Below are 19,365 nucleotides of genomic sequence, written 5' to 3'. Positions count from 1 at the left end.
AAAATTAAGTACTGTAGACGATGACAATTATTTTTGAACAGTTTGTCGCAGACTGCTGAGCCCCGCCCATCTTTCCTTCTGAGCGAATCAGCCTCTATAAAAATGCCTTTTTTATACCCAGTCCTCTCACTGACCTGTTGCCAATTAACCCAATTAGCTGTTTCTTATCCGTACCGCTGACCTCTACAGCCTTTTGTTGCCCCCTTTGAGACGTGTTGCTGCCATAAAATTCAAAATAACCTTATCTCTCCTAAAAAATAATATATAATTTCTTAGTTTAAACACTTGATATGCTTCCTATGGTCCACAGTGAATGAAATATGGGTTCATGATATTTGAAAATCACTGCATTCAGGAGAGGGAGACGATACCGACGTGTAAGAAAAGAACTACATGTTTCAACCAGGCGTTTGTAGAAACGCATTTTTAAAAAAAGGCATCAAGATGTGTGCTTTTCTGAGCTGATGCCAAATGAACTGTTTGCAGCACATTTAGAGCTTTTCATTTGTCAAATAAATGTTGAAAATTGCCAAGAAAAAAAGGTATTTTGTTGAGCTGCGCTTTGGTAAATTAGCACACACATATTCACGTCAAAATGTCTGCCAACGAACACATTACTGTGGAACAAAGCTTGGTGCTGCAGTCATTAGGCATGACTCGTATCATCATAAATCTACTCTTCATCACACACTAACAGCTTATGATCAAGTCCATGTTTTAAACATGTCTTACAAAGACCCAACTTTAATGTAATCAATGGAAGAGCGGCCATCAGACGCGTTTCACTGCAACGTATGACAGGAAGGAGCGCCGCAGATCTTTAGGTATGTGAAGGAATGTTTGGTGCGCGGTGTTCTTGCTGATAAAACTGAAGACTGGACGTGCTTTGCGTCTTCCACAACCGCACGAATCGGGAGGAGGGATAACGTGTTTCTCAAATTATTTATTCTGACTCTGCACCGAGAATCACTTACTCAGCAGCAGAGCTGAAATGAAATGGAGCGTCTTCACGGCGCACTTCTAATATTTGCAGATGAAAAAAAATAATTAATGGTTCTGCCTCGAGGGGATTCTCTCAATATGAAGAAGTAGGGAGGATGTGTTTTTAAAGCTACCGGGCAACAAAGTACATCTTTGCTTTAAAAACGGGGAAAGAACAGCTTCTGAGGAAACTGACTACAGTCAGTTAGTGAGGACTACAGGATTTTCTGCACTGTTAATGAAAGGTCCGTTTTCAAACTTCTGTCATATATAAGGAGCACCTCCTGAGTTGTGTAACTTGGCACGGACCGCATGTGCTGGGCTCCATTCAAAATGGAGGACTTCGGTGCTCTAGCGGAGCTGGTTCGCCTGTATCAGCATTTATATGATCCCTCTCTGAGAGATCACAAACATAATCCAATGGTTCAAAACTCACGGCTGGATACGGCACCGACGTAAGCGTCAAGTATGAACGCCTCCACCGCACCGTGCGCGACTCTGAGCCTTGATGCTGCCAGCGGTGCGGCTTCGTAGTTTACCCTCATCGTTTTCTGAGACAACTGAAGGCTTTTAAAAATACGGTTCTGTTTTTATCCCTGACGTGAACTCTGGTGCAGACAAAACAAACAGAAAACAGACAAATATAAAAGTCCTTGAACAAATAAAAGTGTTTGGGAAGTCAGCAGCACCTGCAAATCCTGTTCAATGGTCAGCATTTAATAATCAAGAACCGCTGCGACTGACATCTTCCTTTCATAATAAGAGCACACAAAGCCAGCTTTCTGGACCTGATTATTTTGTGTAATCTGATACCGGATCGAATCAAACCCTCCCGTTCAAAAGGCGAGTTTGGGCGGCACAAAGCAGGCCTTTGAGTCACCCGCCGGCCTCCGACCAGATTCCTGACGTGCTTTCAAACAGAGTAACAGGAACCTGAACACGGGGACAACTCCTGGCTTTGAGCAGGTAGAAATCCGGGGGGGGGGGCCTCGATCAGCTGACCCCTACTTTGGAAACCTGCGTCTAAGGATTTATGTTTTTGTGGACAACAAAGAGATACTGAACCAACACGCTCATCCGTGGGATCCAGTTTACCATGGCAACAGGAGCAACAGCACCGAAAAGGTCGGGAATTCTTTTCTCCCGGACAGCGTCGAGGGCGGGGGGAGGTGTGGTGGAAGGGCGGCGCGTTAGTCATTGTTGACAAAACCCGAGACAGACAATGTGCTGTTTGAACAGCTCAACAATTATAAATCTGACGTAAGGACATTTCCAAATTAATCCAAACACAAATAGCTCGTTTATATTCACATATTGGATCAAATGCAGAGTTTGGACGCGGCTAATCATTCAGAAATAAATGAGTTTTTGATCGCTCCCGGTAAGCCGACGCTGAACTACCCGTTACAACAACATTTATTGGGTTCTAGTTGAAAATAAAACTCATATTAGGACCCTCAGCGCTGGACAAAAAACTCATTTCCTGCCACATTATGGAGCTGAGATAAGGTCCTGTTCGCTTCCATAATCAGATTGTTATTGACACAAGAAACGAGCTAAAAAAACAACCAGAGAGTGCACGTTTTTTTTACCACTTTTAAACTTTACAGTCATTTTTTGGGGTCAATTTCACTTCTTTTGAAACAAGCTCCAAAAACTAGAAAGCCTTTTGTTTAACAATTAGTTTGTTGTTCCAAAAGCAAATAAAAAGAACCATTTTTTAGACTTTTAGTATCGTCCAAATACATTCCAGTGCAGGTTTAGGAATAATAAAAATACGCTGATTATTTATTTGCAGTCTTCAGGATCATACGGTTTTCATTTCTTGTGTCAATAAAAAAAAAAAAAAATCCTTGTATTGAGACAAGAAAGGATTTTTCCAGGAGTGACCTCTGGTTATAAAAAAAACTGAAATGTCTTAAATGATCAAAAATAAGTTAACGATAAGCTGCGTAATAGATCACTATTCAACAACTTGGAAATATTTAAAGGTGATTTGGGGGTTTGTGGGTTGATACCTGCACAAACCAAGAAAAATAAAAGACAAATCTCAACAAAATGATACAAAATAATCATGCTTGACGTCCTTCATTAGCCTCATTAGCACAGTTAGCATCACTGTCTCTGTATTCGTAACTAAAGCCCATCTCAGCTCAAAGTTTTACTCTTTTAAGTACTTAAATAAAAACTAGATATACCTGTTTCCTTTACTAGCCTCTCCACCTTTAATGCTGCCTCCGACTTTATTTTAAACAGATCATACAAACATGCTGCTGCAGCTAAGCTATGGTGCGTTCACTGACCAGAACAACAACGGGGGATTTCGTGTTGCCTTTATGTTCAGACTGAACTCCTGTGCCAAGCATTAAAAGGAGACAAAATGTCTTCTTCGAACACAATGAACTCCGAGACAGAAGGTGAGTAACGTGAAAAAAATTAAATAAAAGGAGACATGTTGGTGTCGAGGGGATTTCTCCTCCTTTAAGAAGAGCTGAAACAGAAGAAGAAGAAGAAGGAGCCAGAGTCGGAAACAGCGGCAGACGTAACGACATTAAGGCTCTGATAAGACGAGGGTTCGACCCGAACGAAAGACCGCAGCGTCCGGGAGCTGGAATCCACCTTCCACGCTCCGTGTCACGACCCGCCTGCGCAGGGCGGACTCGCCGGGAAGAAAAAAATGAATTAAAGAATAAAATAATAAGCTGCTTGTATGGGCTCTGACTGTCACGACAGCAAGCCCCGACAAGACCAGAAACCTTGCAACATCTCCTTTTCAAATCGTTTTAATATTACTCCTGAGGGTTTTAATCACGCCAATCGACGTTTCATCGTCTCTTCATGTTTAAATGTGAATACTGGATTCAAAAGCACAAAAACCACCTCAGGGGAGGGTTAGGGACGGAGCAAAAGCCTTAAAGTATTCAATCCAAGTCCACAGATTATAGATCGCGTGCAGGAAACAGCTGAAGCTATCAGACATTAAATGTTACCATATTGACCAATTCAACATTTTCACAATCAATGAGTCCAACTGCAGCCACAACTTTAGCTTCAAAACTGAATAAAACAGCTAAAACATCCCATTGACTAATTTTATTCAGCTTACGCCAGCAGAGAATAAAAACGGGTAATTTCAACACAAGGAGATGGTTGGAAAAACGGTTAAAACCGTTTACAGATTTCAGCTAAATTTAGCTCAGGCGCGAGGAAACTGCATCCAGAAGGTGAAAAGTAGCTCTTGAAAATCTCCATCTGGCTCCTTCTCGGCCTCAAATGAAAAAAACTAAAAATAAATCAGAGTTTGAACAAAGCAGAGTCAAAAAATGTAGCGGCTTGGACACGTAGACCCAGAGCTTTCAGATTAAAACACACCTCTGGTTTTATTTCCCAGCTGAGTCAGGCTGTGTTTGTAAAAGGTCCCCAGAACACTGAAAAAAAAACAAGATAAAAATTGACCCTGAATGTTGCATCTTTCCGCAACAATAAACGCTATAGTTCTGATACGTTGAAGTGGAGTCATTTGGGAAAATAAGGAACATTTCCTACTTTACCTGTTCTAGATGTTGGGAGCTGCCAGGTTGTATTTTTGTAACCAGAGTCTGTGCAGTGGAGATGGAGGGGCTGTAAGCCCCGCCCACCTACAATGTAAATAGTATAACTAACTACAGCTATAGGTTTTAGAAAAGGGAGGAGGAGGGTGGAACCAGGTTCTGGCTTCAGCTTCCTGGTTCCGGTTGGAGGAGGATGGCTGCCATCTTTAAATACCTCCAACCTCAAGCTCGTTAGATTGCCACTTTATAAAATGCTGACCAAGTTGTTGTCTCGGGCGGCTTATTTTATGTTCTAACAGGAAGTGCTACAGCTGACTGCTGGAGTCACCACTTTTTGTTTATTTTGCTTTTAAAAGCAATTAGATTACGATGAACTGCTTCAAATATTACGCGATTTAAAGCCGTTTTGAGGCGGCAACAATGAATTAGCTCATCAGAAATGTGATTATCTGACATTTTAATCTCATATCAGCTCATCTACATGATGTTTCATAATAAATAAAAATGGTGCAGAGCTCAAGGAGCACAAAGACAACCATGCTAACTTATGTTTTAAAAAAAGAGAAATTGTCTTTACAATAGCAGCCTGTAAAATGGTTTTATTCAGTATGTGGTCCTTTAATTGCATAAATGTCTCCTCTTGTTTGAGGACCAGGTCAAGTGGTGGGAATAAACAGGAGCAGTGATTTTTTTATCGCCAGCTCGTGGGTTTGATGCGAGCTTGGTGTCGTTTTTAAAACCTGGTTTTGGTTCGTGAAAGCAGGTGGAAATGAGGCTGGAAAAAGAAAGCTCCCTGTTGGCTTCCCGACCCCTTCCATGACTGCTGCAGTGCACCGCCGCCATCTTACCTCCGTCCCTCCGAGCCGAAACGCGAGGGCGTCGGTGTTTGTTTCCAGAATTACCTCCCCTCTCTCCCTCTGCCCCGTTCCGACCAAAATCAGGCAACGCGACAACCTTACATATATATGATTTAATTTTTATTATCTCCAAACACGCCCACTCCTAAATGTTAGCCCTCGGGATGTGGAAAATGAGACAATAGCGGTTTGTTTATCCAAGCCACCGGTAAATACGTGTTCATGTCTGTAGCCACGTTCTTTGTTACACAACTTAACTGCCTCGTGTTATAACATAAAAACTGGTTACACCTTTAAATCAAAGGTGTTTTTCCCCCTTTCCGTCGTAAGGAATGCTTAAATAAATCAAATCTATCTAATTGTCTTTGGGAGGAAACGACGTGGGAATAACTACGTGAGCATATTTACATTTTTGGTAAATATGTACTGCTTCTAAACATATAAGCTGAAGCTTACAGGTCAAAAAATAGCGTCGTAATTTTTTTCCTCAATTTTAAAACATATAAACCTAACCTCGGGGAACGAAATGCCCGATAATGCGGTGCTGGGTTTTTAACGACACATCCGGTTAAAACCGTAAAAATAAAACAAAAAATATAAAACGCTTAAGTTTATTCCTTAACATGATCATTTGGAAAATCCTAGCGAGCCACTACAGATTGGGTTAATTGGCTACATTTAAAATTTATTCGATTCATTTTGCAATTCGGAGCCATTTTCTTTCGCTTTGAAAACTCCCGAGCTTTAACTTTGAAGGTCCGCGGACTCGGCTTCCGGGCTAACGTTTAAGCTAACTCCGACTAGCTTGACCGAGCTAGCGGCAACAATATGATCGGGGTGAAGGGGGAAAAAGGGAAATTCTCGCACTTAAAAGGCGATTTGTTCGTTGTTGTTCTAAAAAAAAACTCACCTCCACAGCCAGAGCCGAAGCCGCCACAGCCAGCAGCAGCAAAGCCACTCGGTGCCCCATGTCGTGTCGTGAAAACAGGTCCTTTTTTCTCCGCGTAAAGAGCCCGTGCGCTCGCGCCGCCGGTGCCTCCCTGTAGTCTGACGGTGAGAGGCGCTGAAGCGGCGCAGCTGCTCCGAGTCGGATCACCTGACCACAGCCGCGTGGGACGGACGCACGCGCGCGCACGTGTCATCTCCCTGACCCACACGTTTTTTTTTTTAATCCGCCATAACAATTTACATTTAAACCCCCCTTTTTAAATTTAAAATAACTGGAAACTCAAAATCAACACACCTTCTTTTTTTAGAAAAAAACGAATTTAATTTACAACACAGGCACTGAAACAGTCCAAAACAAAACAATTTACCTGATATTTAAAACAGTGAACTCACATCAACTCACAGTGAGATTATTCCCAACTAAAAGCATTAAATTAAACCACAAGTTTCAACAGGATTAAGCATTACATTTATAAATATTATAGCATATTTTGCACAAATGTGCACATCATTGCCTATATTTGGTATTATACTGTCCTCTGTGTGGGCGTTTAGGGTTTTAAAACCCCTAATTATTTTTAAAAAAAAGGCAATTAAATCCAGTTCATTGTACACAATAGATCCAGATTACAAAATTAGACATTTCAAGTTCAGGAGGTTTAAAGTTAAAAAATTAAGTCCCCTAATGTGTCCAGGGTGACTTCTTCCCCCTTTCCAGTGTTGGTGCAGAAACGGCGGCGAAGGCAAACCTTGGCCCGGGTCGGCGGGGTGAAGTCCTCCCGGATGTGACCCGGAGTTACCCAACGCCCTTCAAGTTTGAATTGTTTTGTGTTTTTGCACCGGTGCTGGACCTCCAGGTGCAAACCCAGGGAGCGAGAGAACGGTGGGGTGGATTCACTTGAGGGCGAAGCCGGGGTAAGGCGGCGGTGGAGAGTAGCTGCCCTGCTGAGGCGGCGCCGGGGTGTAGGGCGGCGGGCGGCGCAAGGACGGCGGGTACATCTCGTAATCGAAGCTGTATGGAGGCGGAGGACCTGCGTTCGAGGAATAAAAATGATAAAATCATCAGTTTTTCAAGGTTTTTCTTTTTTCTGCCCCAGCTTTAGTGTTCGATGACACACTTGCACCACCTAGTGGTGGAGTTAAGAAACTGCGCTTAAAAAGGAGGAGCAGAAACCATTAAAAACTGTATTTTAACCATGTCTTATCAGTTCACAGGGAAGAATTTGCATTAAATCAACAAAATGTTAGCAAAACGTCTCACAAACAGGTAAAGTTTTATATTAAGTTATATAATAATAATAAAATCCAACCTAACAAACCCGAAATTGGCTCCAACTTTGTCAATTTGACAGGAATCGAGCAGCCGGGAGGCGTGCAGAAAGAACACGCTGAGATGTTGCTGCCTGGCGTCAGATCGCGCACATCGTTTACCAAAACGGTCGCTTTTCAAATTAAGATGGACGTGGGCGACGTGCGAACCTTCGAGGCCTCTGAGCAGTTCAGGATCAGCGAGCGCTTTAATTCTCAAAGACCTGAAACCCGAGTCGCTCTGCAGCAGCGCCTTCGCGTCCGGTCGGAGACGGAAGGATGGGTCCGTGAGCGTCGGCGTCTTCACGAAACCCGATCGGCGCTCGCTCCGCACAGAGATGAATAAGTGATGAGGCGGGAACAAAGAAGAAGAAGAAGAAGAAGAAGAAGAAGGAACATCAAGCCCGTGGCGGGTGAGCGTCACAGAACACCAGCTCCGATGAGTCGAGGGCGCCTGGGAACAAAGATGGAAACTTTTTCCATTTTACCACCTCAACCTGGAACAGAACGCCACCTGAAGAGGTGCCCTGTCCCCCCCTGTCCACAGGTGTCCCTCACCCAAACAGACTCTGTTTAGCCAAACAAAATCCGGAGCAATCCAGACCTGGACGTTGATCATTCGGGTCAGGGGTTCTGATTCTACACGGACCAAAAGCGCCGTCGTACCGGACGACATCATTCTTCTAAAAGAATATAATGAAGCTTTAGGCCTGATCTCCAGTCAGTTTCACTCCAATCCATCAGTGAGTCAGACAAACAAGGACCCTAATGACCCTCTATTATTAGGAGAGTGAGAACAATCTGCAAGCAGTCCAGCTTACATCACATCTCAGCTTTAAAAGCTCAACTCCACACTCTCTATTTCTGAACTGAGAAAGCTCCTCGGATGAGAAGCGAAACGTCTTCAACTACAGAACAGAAGTCCAGTTGTTTTTGTTTAGTTTTTTTGTTGTTTTTTAACCTTTTTTGAACTTCTAAAAGAAAGAAATAAAAGGGTGGAAATGTTCCAGATCACCTCAACACAACAATTATAATAATTAAAAACAGTCATAAAATAAAGCTTTTATTTTGGTTTCTTCTCTTCTTCAGATAAAAGTTGTGACGAAATTATTCGAATTCTTCGGTAAAAAAAAAAGGTCAGTTATGTCGGTAAAACGGGACGCGGCGTGGCGAGTCCGGTCACGGAGCAACCTCACGTTGGGCGTGTTGTCACGGCGGGCTCAAAGCGTAAACCGGCAGGAAGTCGCAGGTTTGACGCTGACAAAGTTACAGAATGAGAGCTAAATGCTTAAAATGTTTGTTCCAATAAACTCCAAAGAATTTTAACTTGAATATTCTCCTAACTTTAAAAAGAAAAACATTGTATTTGTAACTAAACGTGTTGAAACTGTAATTTTTACCTTTCTGAAATGTAAATATTTAGTCAGTTAAATCAAAATCTATCAGATCAGAATGTGGATGAACTGTTCTGTTTCCTGGCCGATAAAAAGCTAATTAAAAAAAAATTGGCTTCTTAAATCGGCTGATTCCTGCACCGATTTCAAAAATCGGCCACTGAAGAAATCTGTCGACTGGATTCGATGAACGGTGTCATCTTCTAACAAACCGTACATGTGAGGAATTCATGGTAATAAAACCAGAATTAAAAAAAACGATCTCAGAATCTGGATTAAAAGAAGCAGATTTGATCGCCGTGGCAACGAATATGAGACGCTGCGCAGACGTAAAGAGTTTGTTCGTTTTTATGAGGATAAAAAGATGAAATAAGGATCAAATAACAGTTTCGTTCAGAGTTATAGGAACGAAATTTGACCTTTTCTGTACAAAGATTTAGACGTTTGTTGGTTTGTTGAAAAGATTTGTTGTTTAATAAAAGTTGTGAAGTCAGGTCGTTAAATCTGATCAGATTTCCTGATTGGACAGAGCAGCCCCTGCGACCTTTGACCCACCTGGGCAGCCGCGCGTCACGGTGCTGACGTAGGAGGTGCCGAGGGCGCCGACCCGCGCGCCGCGCCCGTTCTTCACGCACATGCACACGCACAGGAAGAGGGCCGCCGCCGCGCCCATCAGAAACACCACGCCGAACACGATGCCGGAGATGGCGGTGCCCCTGAAAACACACACACACACATCGTGAGCCACCCGGGCGAGCGTGAGAGCGCCCTCCCCTCCCGGGCCCGTCACCATGGAGACGAGCGGCTGGGCTGATGTGAAAGAGGCTCATTAGCAGGTTTGGAGAAGGCGCCGACGGTCGGCGTTTAGTCAGCCGCCATCCGCCCGGTTCTGGCTTCTCTCTTCTCGTTTCAGATTTTATTGTTTGTTTTTAAAGTCGTGAACCGTCTCACCCCCGGGGTCACACCGGGATCGCTCAGACGGTCCCACATCTTGTCCGAATGGAGCCGGATTTCTGGTAGACTGAGAAGTTTGTTTTACGTGATTCGGCCTTTTATCCACACCTAACCTCCGTTTACCAGAACTAAAGACGCCTGATGATGAAAACCTCCGGACGAATTCTCCATTTTTGGCGTTGATGTCGTTTCACCAGAGATTTTCAGAAAGGGTCACCAGCCGTCCCTCCCGACAGGCAGGCACAACGCCGCCGCCGGTTTTGGATCAGCGATCACGAACGATTTAAACGTGTGGATGAAGCCTTTGTTTTAAACCGATCCTGTGTGGACGGGATCATTGTGGCGGACATGTTTGGCTGCGTGTGGACTCACCGCCGATCGGGCTTCTTCCTCCGTCTGGATCAGGGTTTCCCCTTTTTTAATTTCCTTTCACCTCTCCGTCTTTCAAACCCACGCTTTTATTCCTCGGCAGAGTTCAATCTGCCGCACCGAAGTGTGTGTTTGTTGGTTTTTTACGCACAACGTCAAGAAATCGCCGCCGCCAACCCTCAAGTGGATGCAGGTGTGATGGCGAGGTCAAAATGAACTTAATTTCAGTCTTTCATTCAAAAAAGTCTCCTTAGATTAAAGAAATGTTCCCATTTTACAAAATTGAGAATGAAAAGCGCCTAAAAATATCCCTGAAACGCCGTGTTTGTGATGATGGGAGGCGGGGGGCAGCTCTTATTTCCAGCAGGAAGTAATGGACGCTGTTAAAGCAGCTCAGATTACCCCCCCCCTCTGACACATTAAATTGTCTTTGACGTCACCTGAGAGCGATGTTGTCTCAGTGAGTCCACTTACGAGAGGACGTCTCCCACGTAGGCGTAGTAGGAGCAGCAGAAAGGTGGAGATCCGTCGCAGCAGTACTCCACGCAGCCTTCACAGTGGGCTTCAGCGCTGCCTGCACACACACACACACACACACACACACATTTAAATGGCAGACGTCACAAATCCTCGACGGTTAACGTGTCCTCGGGCTGAAAGCCGTTTGCCGCCACGCCGTGTCCCGTTGTGCAGCTGCAAGGATTTTTTACTGAAACCTTTTTTGACTTTTGGACATCTTGTTATGATGCGTAACCATGACAACGAGGTGTCTTTTTTTCCCACAATCAGGAGCAGCTGATTAACATCTTTTATTCTTCAGTGATGAACGTGAGGAACCCTGAAGTCCAGTCGTGGACAGAACCAATCAAAGCGCCCGTAAATCCGCCGGAGGTGAAGCTTCCAGGAAGCAGCTCGCCACCAAAGCTTCCTGCAGGAGCGCCTCGGCCGGCGGAGGGAAGAAGCCTCACCGCTACAGGATCGGGACCGTGGCTCTCAGGGAGATCCACCTCGACCAGCACCTGGTCCAGGAGATCCTCCAGGACTTCAAGACCGACCTGAGCTTCCAGAGCTCGGCTGTCATGGCTCCACAGGAGGGACTCTTTGAGGACACCAGGGCCGAGGACACATCAGGACAGACCGCTACGACAGCCATCAACTCTTTAACTAAACCAGGATTAGGAGCTACAACATTTAATTTATCTTTGGGATTAATAAAGTCTCTTTGAATTGTTCCGTCCTCCATGAGAAGTCGGCTCTCCCGTCATTTTTGCTCTCGCGGCGCCTTCAACGCCGAACTGTTCGCACCAAGTGTCGTGTGATTGGTCAGAAGTTGTTGTTGTGGGCGTGTTCATGAGCTTTAATCGAGGAAGTCCAGCCGTCTTTACGACGTGAGCTTAAAAAGACTGTGGTGGCCGGGAGGAAGTTGGTTCATCTGCAAACGTCAAACGGCGTCTCAGTCGGTCACACGCCGCAGGAGGAGGGAGGAGCTTCCCGGGAGTTCTTGGGGACACGTATTAAAGGGCGGAGCCTTTCTTCCCACCGACAGACAGCAACGACTCGAGCTTCCAGCCGAGTGCTTTGTTGACGCTGAGTGCAGACCCGCGTTTCAGCACGTCTGGAAAACGACCCGCGCTGTTTCGACGCAGTTCAGGAGGAAACGTTCGTTTCACACTTCAGCCTGGAGCTACACGCCGTCTAATCCAGACAGGAAATGAAAGCAGGAAAGTTGGAAAATTAAACGGAGACACTTTGTCTTAGAGACGATGGATGAAAAAACAGGAAGCAGCACGAAGGAACGGATATTGCCCGACTCCTTTGTGCCGAGGAGGGATCCATCCGCCGTTTGGCTCACCGTTCGGGATCACCCTCGGCTACTTCCACGCCGAACTTTAGCTCCGTGTCTGTGAAACCGGCAGGGCGGCGGCCATTGTTGCGCTGATCTAACGCCGGTCCCTCACTCTGCGTCGGTTTGTGAGATATTTCGCTAACAAACAGTTGAAGACTACGTGCTGTGAATGACTCTCAGCTACTACCACGCCTAGCTGTAAAACCGACTGACGTACAGCTATTTTTGTGTGGCGGCCATCTTAAAATCCCTTTGGCTTCAGTCCTTTTAGTGATCACTTCCTGGACGTTTCGTCGTTCCGGTGACGGAGACGAGCAGCGGCGTTATCGGCAGCGGGGAACGAAACGAGTCGAGCTGGGTGGGAGGAGGACGAGAGGGGGACGAGAGGAGGACGAGGCGGACAAAGACAAGAAGAGGCACCTCGGAGCGATGACAAAACATGAATTATTAAAGGTGTCCGCGGCGCCAGCGGGCCGAACACCGAACACCGGACAGCCCACGCTGAACCACCTGCTGAAGAGAGAGGCTGACAGATCGGCGAGTGACACACGGCCAGAAAAAACACATCCGTCACATTTAAACAGAAGACGGAACCGTCAACGTCACGTTTCGCTGCTCAGACTTTTCAAGGCGACGTGTCCCTCTGAGACGTCCCCACCTGTCCACAGGGGAGGACGTCTCAGGTTTTGGAACGGTTCCTCCTCCAGATGTTTTCAGCTCCTCCCACAGATGTTCATCAGGGCTCGGTGTTCGGTTCTGACCCATTCCTGGGTGTTCCTGTCGGGACCCCATGACCCGTGTGGACTGAGATTATGACCAGGAACCGTGGACCGAGACCAGGACCCGAGGACTGAGACCAGGACCTGAGGACTGAGACCAGGACCTGAGGACTGAGACCAGGACCTGTGGACTGAGACCAGGACCTGTGGACTGAGACCAGGACCTGTGGACTGAGACCAGGACCTGTGGACTGAGACCACGACCTGAGGACTGAGACCAGGACCTGAGGACTGGACTCTGACAGCACATTTGGCTCCAGGAGGCCTTGATAGTCTTGAGATCTCCTTGTACCCTGAAGCCGCCCCAGAACCGAACAGAACCGAGCCGGAGGGTTCTGATGTCTCAAAAGGACGTCCTCCCAGCAGCTGAAGGTTCGACCTGACGCTGGCGCCTTAAAAAGAAAAGCTGAGTCACTGAACGCCAACAGCTCAGGGAGTGACAGTTCAAAACCTCGTTAGCAGGTGGGCTCTGCCGTAGATCATCTATTTAACAGGATCACCACTCTGATGGAAATATTTGTCCTTTCAGATCCTTTTTTTGCCCTCCTGATTTTATTTCAGGATGAAAATCAGACACGGTGACACGTCGCCTTCCTGGTCAGAGTTTTAAACTACAAACCATCTCGCGCTTGGATCGTTTGGATCAGTCTCAGCGACTACCACGCCGAGTTTTAGCCCAGCATCGGTAGAGCCGACTGACTTGCGGCCATTTCTGTGTCGAACTGGGTTGACTGGCTGCGGCGGCGATCTTAAATCGGAGTGGCTCCAAATGTTAATCAGTTGGAGAGGCGTATTTAGTGATCACCTCCTGAGAGTGCCATTCAAACCCACCCAACGGTTCATGAGATATTTTGCTAACAGACAAGCAGGGCTGGCTAAGACGCCATGCGCTCAGAGGACTGGCTGGGGGTGACTCTCGGCTACTACCACGCCGAGTTTCAGCTCAACATCTGCACAATGGACTGAGGCTGTGGCGGCCATCTTGAATCGGGGTGAATCCAAAAGGCTAATCAGCTGCAGAGGCACATCCGGCGATCACTCCCTGGGAGTTTCATGAAAATCCACCCAGCGGCTCGTCAGATATTTTGCTAACAGACGAGCGACGCCACGGCGCATGCGCGGACACGGGCTTAAAAACGCTATCGCCCGCCGTTTGGCACTTCAAGGAGCTTTTGGATCAAAGAGAAAGTTGTGTGGTGACGTCACGCCTCCTCCCAGTGGCAGACCCCTGGGGAGCTGAGTCTGGGTGGTCCTCCGGGGTCCTGGCTCCGACCCCCTCCCTGCCTCCTCCTTTTAAAGTTCCTCCACAGGAGGTTATGTTGGGGGGGAGGGGGTCACGTGATTCTTCAAACACGAGGCCAGTTTGCAGGTAATTAAAAGGACTCACCTGAGAACAAACACAGCAGCAGCGAGCTCCTCAGCCATTCACCTCCGACCGTCCTGCACCTCCTCCCAGACTTCTCCATCATCTCCTCCTCCTCTCCTCTCACTCCAAAAATAAAAACACAAGTTGCTCCTTCCGCTGCTTTAAAAGAAAACAAACCACCGGGTCACATATTCTTCTTCTTCCGAGGAAAACTTGTTTCCTCCTCCTGGAAGGAAGCGGAGCTCCTCCTGTGAGCTCCTCTCCCGGAGCCGAGCCTCCGACTGACTGCCGGCGGAGGGTTCGGTCCTCCTCCTCCTCCTCGTCCTCCCTCCCACCGCGGGCAGATGGATATAAAGACGAGGCACGAGGCGGAAACTCCATTCTGGTCGCTGCTTTCAAAATAAAACATACTGACGGAAAGACTTTTCAAAATAAATCTCCCCCCTCTCCAAAAAATGTAATTATTCCCTGATGTCTGTTTAACTAGGAATCATACAAATTCATAATATTTACCTGAACTTGAACGAGGCATCAGTATTTGCATAATGATGTGTTCAAGGACTTCATGGAAATTTAAAAACTAAATAATAATTTATGAGCAGGTTTTTTGTTTGTGCTTCTTCTTACATCCGATTCAAAAAGTTTACTCTTGTTGTAGAGATTTCTAGGAATAACGTTGGTAAGAATACACAATACAACCGGGTACACACCTGGTACACACCTAGTACTATGGACTTACGTCCCCCACCCCAAGTTTTGGAAAACAGAGATTGTCCTCCCGAATAAATCATTTCAGTAAACTAAACTTTTAAGAACATAAACAGAAAGCAAATCCACCATGTACCGGTACACAACTGGTAAATGTCTTGGTACACACCTGGTACAGAACAGTACTTGGTATACACTTGGTACACACCTGGTACAATACTTTGTCTGCACCTATTATGCACCTGGTGCAGTATTTGGTATACTACTTTGTAAGTACCTAGTTTTCACTTGGTATAGTACTTAGTACACTCCTTGTACAGTATTTGATACGCACCTGGTATTCACCTGGTACAGTGCTTGGTACACACCTGGTACAGTCATTGGTACACACCTGGTACAGTACTGTAACAAAGGCCAAAAGGATGTGAGGAGATGAAGAAGAAGAAAAATGTTAAAGTAAACTATAAAAGTTACAAAAAGCAAAAGTCAGAACAAAGAACAGCTAAAAAGGCAAACGGTACGCGGAACGAGCTGAGATAAAGAGGAAAACAAAAAAAACCTAAAAGTCATATCCACAACGTCCAGAGGCAGCCGAATGTTTAGACATCAAGTGGTTGAAGTAGCTGAAGTGGAGCTGAGAAACAATAATGGGAATGCTGAGTCAGCACGTTAGAAATCATGTTTTAAACCTGGCTCCAGACCGAGTCCAATTCAGCTGTACCGGGTCAGAACCGCTCGGTCGCGGCCCGGCTTACCTTCGGCCACATGGCAGCTGAATGTTTACCTCCTTCAGACTCACAAACCTCCCAGGTGCTGAAAATTACACACTTCTGCCCGGCCTGCAGGGACTTAATTGCTTTCATAAAAGTTGTAATTTAGGAGCCATATTTTACACTCCAGAGTGAGGCTCATTAAAGACGAACTTGAGACGTGAAATATAAACAAAGTCAAATGTTCTGAACTAATAAGATGTTTATACACACGATGTATTTAAGTGGGTCATAAAAAACTCAAATATGATTTTATTTTTTTTCTTTTAAAGCTGGAAAACTGGATCAAGTTGTCTCTAATTCCAACAAACCGAGGGAGCCGAAAAGGGTGAAGACAATTCAGTCCTCAGAAATGCCACCCACGTGGAGCGGCGGTGATTCATGATGCCTTCCAGATGTTTCTTTTAGGTTGCGATGAAGGGCAGACGTGTAGAAACACGCAGGTAGAAAACGGCGGGAGGCTTTTTAGAAATGGAGAGGGGTTTCCCCCCTTCCTGTCATCTGACGGAAAACCTTCCTGCTTTAGACTTCATGCTAACGCTAACTTATCAGCTTTTACGCTGTCATCAAATCAAGTTGGATTTGAACAAAATACACCGTTCCTGAAACTGCGTTTGTCAGACATACATCTGCAAATTACAGCGGGAAGGAAAAACCAAACATCCTGTACAAACTGTTAAACACGGCGATGGAGGGTTCATGGTAAGGGCTAGTTTGGGCACCTGTGTGAATGCTGAAAGAAACTTACTGAAGGAGCTGAAACAGTTAAAGTTAAGTTAAAATAATCTGAATACTCGCTAAAAGTAGCAGAACTGTAGCTAAACGCATCAATGGCTACCTAAAAGCAGAAAATTCTAGCTAAAAGTAGTAAACAGCTAGATAAAAGCATTAAAGACTTGTTAAAGTAGCAAACAGCTAGCTAAAACTATCAAAGGCTAAGTAAAAGTAGCAGAACTTTAGCTAAAAGCAACAACAGCTACCTAAAACCATGAAGAGCTAGCTAAAAGTAGCAAAACTTTAGCTAAAAGCAGCTAACTCAAAGCATAAACTGCTAGCTAAAAGTAGCAAAAGTATAGCTAAGAGTAGGAAAAGCATTTACAGCTAACTAAAAGCATAAGCAGCTAGCTAAAAGCAACAAACGGTTAGCTTAAAGCCTCAATGGTTAGCTAAAAGTAGCAAAAGTCTAGCTAAGAGTAGCAAAAACATCAACAGCTAGCTTAACCAGCTCGCTAAAAGTGGCAGAACTTTAGCTAAAAGTAGCAAACAGCTAATTAAAAGCTAAAACTAACAGAAGGTTAGCTTAAATCTCGAAGTAGCAAAAGCACCAATTGCTAGCTAAAAGCATTAAAGGTTAGCTAATATATGCTAGCTAAAAAGCTAAAAGTAACAAAAGCATCAAAAGGCTAACTTAAATCTCAAAGTAGCAAAAGCTTTAAAGGTTAGCTAAAAGCTAAAAAGAAGCACAACACAACAAAAACAGAGCCAGTCTGCTGAAGAACAACGTTTCTGAAGGATGTAGAAAGTTTATTTTTATGTATTTCTTTGAGCAAAGTGTAAATATAAACCCAAACAGCAGCCATCTTTAAAAGGAGCTGAACTCTTTGACTCAGGCTGAATCAGCCATCAGACGGCGTCAGGCTCCAGCTGTTGATTATTATTAATAAACGAGAGGTGTGCTTCTCTCCCTGTGACGTAGGTACGCTACGTCCTGACGTGGAGCAGCCGTTTGACCGGCCTTCGTCTAACTACCCTCATTACAGGATAATGACTTCCTCCGTGCTGCGGAGCGGAAGGCCTTCTTCCTTAAGGAGCGACAGGAAGTGGCACGTGGGCCCCCGGCTCTTAGTGACGCCGCTCTAATCACAGCAGGGGGGCTCCTGCTGATGGAGGTGGAGGTGGGGAGAGGGTTCGCTCACAAGCACCAGAGATGTAATCAGAATTTTCACAGCCAGCGGAGGGAAATAAATCCGTGCTTCATCAGGGCGCTCAGCGTTTTTGTTCCGCTTGATTGCTGGATCGAAAAATAGCGCCCGCTCTGATTAAAGCAATTTCTGACGGGGGAAGTCGCTCAAACGGTCCGGTTCATGCGATGGTTCATACGTCAGCAGGTGGAGGCGAAAGGCCCTCAGCGGCTCGTCGCTTCCCTCAGTCTGTTAGCAAAATATCTCACAAACCGGCGGGCCAAAGACAACGAAACTCCCAGGAGACGACCGCCGGACGCGCAACTGATTCCCTTTTGGAGTCAGCTCATTTCAAGATGGCCGCCCCGGCTCATTAAACTTGGCGAACATCTAAGTATTTTACACCTGGATATGATGTACTAAAGTATTTTATACCTGGACACACATTTCAGTTCAGCCCAGCGCGTCGATGTCGATCTCACGCCGCTCCTGTTTACAGTTTCCATGACAGACTGATTTAATAACCACCACGAGGCTCCAGATTGAGTGATTTGAATCAGGTGTGTCAGAGCAGCTAAGGATGGAAGCCCGGAAAGGACAAAAACACTCAGAGACGACAGCTAAACAAGTCAATGTGATGCTTTATTCATGAATCTAGGACCATATATATATATATTTAATAAAAACACCGTATAAATACTCTATATATACTACTTCCTTCTGTAATCTCAATAACAAATATAAAATAATATTTTTATTTTTTTCTTAAAAAACAAGCCACATGATTACGTTTAACAGGCTGTACAAAAATAAATAAAAGTTTGGATATTCTAGACGAAATAGAAGAGAATAAAAACAAAAACAGCCTTCGCGGAAGGCAGAGAGACTTACTTATGAAGTAGTAGCAGGAAACATTCGGCACACACACACACACACACACACTCTTTGGTCTGTTGAGGTCCCTCATTAGAAGCTGACTGAGGGCAAGATATGGCGAACAGATTGAGGCTTTTTGAGGCAAAAATAAAAAACAAATCTGGGTGAAAACAATGTGCCGCCGGCGAAGTAAAAAAAAGAAACAAAAACACGAAGTGCTTCGGGTGTGCGATAAATAAAAACAACACGAGCGATCTTATCTTCCATACCTGATGGGAGGGCGGGTCTCTTTGTAGACTCCGCCCTCAACTGCGATCGCTCCGTCCAGCCCAGCTTGGACAGATATATACAGGAAATAATACAAAACACGAACACTCGCACACGAGCACGACTCCTTCTGCCCCTCGGACCCGCCGCTGACGGACGGGCCCCGGACCAGGGAGGGGTGGGATCAGCGTCGGTGGTTACAATCACAGTCATGGAGGACTCATTCGTAGCTCTGGATGTAAACATTCATCTGTTTTTGTTTTTGTTTCGATCGTCTGCAGGGTTCTGGGACGACCCAGTGGCCCCTCAGCAGGCGCTCCGGCTGCACATTTCCAGCAGGGGCCGCGGGCGGCTCCCGGCGTCGCAGCCGTCGTGGCCCAGCGTGTGGCCGTCGCGCCCCACGCAGCGCAGCTGGCGCTTGCGGAAGCCCCGCCCGCAGGTCTTGGAGCACTCGGACCACTCTCCCAGGAGCCAGGAGGGGCAGGGCTGC

The 19,365-nt window shown here is 45.8% G+C and overlaps 3 protein-coding genes across 4 annotated transcripts in view; all 3 read right to left on the bottom strand.

Moving 5' to 3' along the window:
• Window positions 1-6,455, bottom strand: part of appa (amyloid beta (A4) precursor protein a) — a 31,048-nt gene extending 24,593 nt beyond the window's left edge. For both annotated transcript variants that reach the window (XM_017437742.3, XM_017437743.3), the window contains exon 1: window positions 6,300-6,455. In XM_017437742.3, the coding sequence (XP_017293231.1) occupies window positions 6,300-6,359 (60 nt within the window). In that variant the 5' untranslated portion in view covers window positions 6,360-6,455. The remainder of the gene's footprint in view (window positions 1-6,299) is intronic.
• A 189-nt stretch (window positions 6,456-6,644) lies between these two features.
• cyyr1 (cysteine/tyrosine-rich 1) lies at window positions 6,645-14,676 on the bottom strand. The gene is made up of 4 exons (XM_017437741.3): window positions 14,375-14,676; window positions 10,837-10,936; window positions 9,595-9,755; window positions 6,645-7,368 (listed from the first exon to the last, which is right to left on the bottom strand). The coding sequence occupies exons 1-4, from the start codon at window positions 14,454-14,456 to the stop codon at window positions 7,232-7,234; spliced, it is 480 nt and encodes a 159-aa protein (XP_017293230.1). The 5' UTR covers window positions 14,457-14,676; the 3' UTR covers window positions 6,645-7,231.
• Window positions 14,677-18,353: 3,677 nt separating this feature from the next.
• The window catches only part of adamts1 (ADAM metallopeptidase with thrombospondin type 1 motif, 1), a 5,210-nt gene continuing 4,198 nt past the window's right edge, over window positions 18,354-19,365 (bottom strand). The window contains exon 9 of the mRNA XM_037973926.1: window positions 18,354-19,365. This exon is cut by the window's right edge and continues 18 nt beyond it. Coding sequence (XP_037829854.1) covers window positions 19,182-19,365 — 184 coding nt within the window. The 3' untranslated portion in view covers window positions 18,354-19,181.

Source organism: Kryptolebias marmoratus, linkage group LG23 (assembly GCF_001649575.2).
Source record: "Kryptolebias marmoratus isolate JLee-2015 linkage group LG23, ASM164957v2, whole genome shotgun sequence".
NCBI classification, from domain to species: domain Eukaryota; kingdom Metazoa; phylum Chordata; class Actinopteri; order Cyprinodontiformes; family Rivulidae; genus Kryptolebias; species Kryptolebias marmoratus.
The sequence above is the reverse complement of the archived record's forward strand: the minus strand, read 5'-3'. Positions and strand labels throughout refer to the sequence as shown.

Excerpts from the sequence above, each read along its gene's own strand:
- cyyr1 (XM_017437741.3), bottom strand. The coding sequence starts at position 14,456 with ATGATGGAGAAGTCTGGGAGGAGGTGCAGGACGGTCGGAGGTGAATGG. Across the intron at positions 10,937-14,374 it reads GCTGCTGTGTTTGTTCTCAG|GCAGCGCTGAAGCCCACTGT; the intron begins GTGAGTCCTTTT and ends GTGTGTGTGCAG. Across the intron at positions 9,756-10,836 it reads TACGTGGGAGACGTCCTCTC|GGGCACCGCCATCTCCGGCA; the intron begins GTAAGTGGACTC and ends GTGTGTTTTCAG.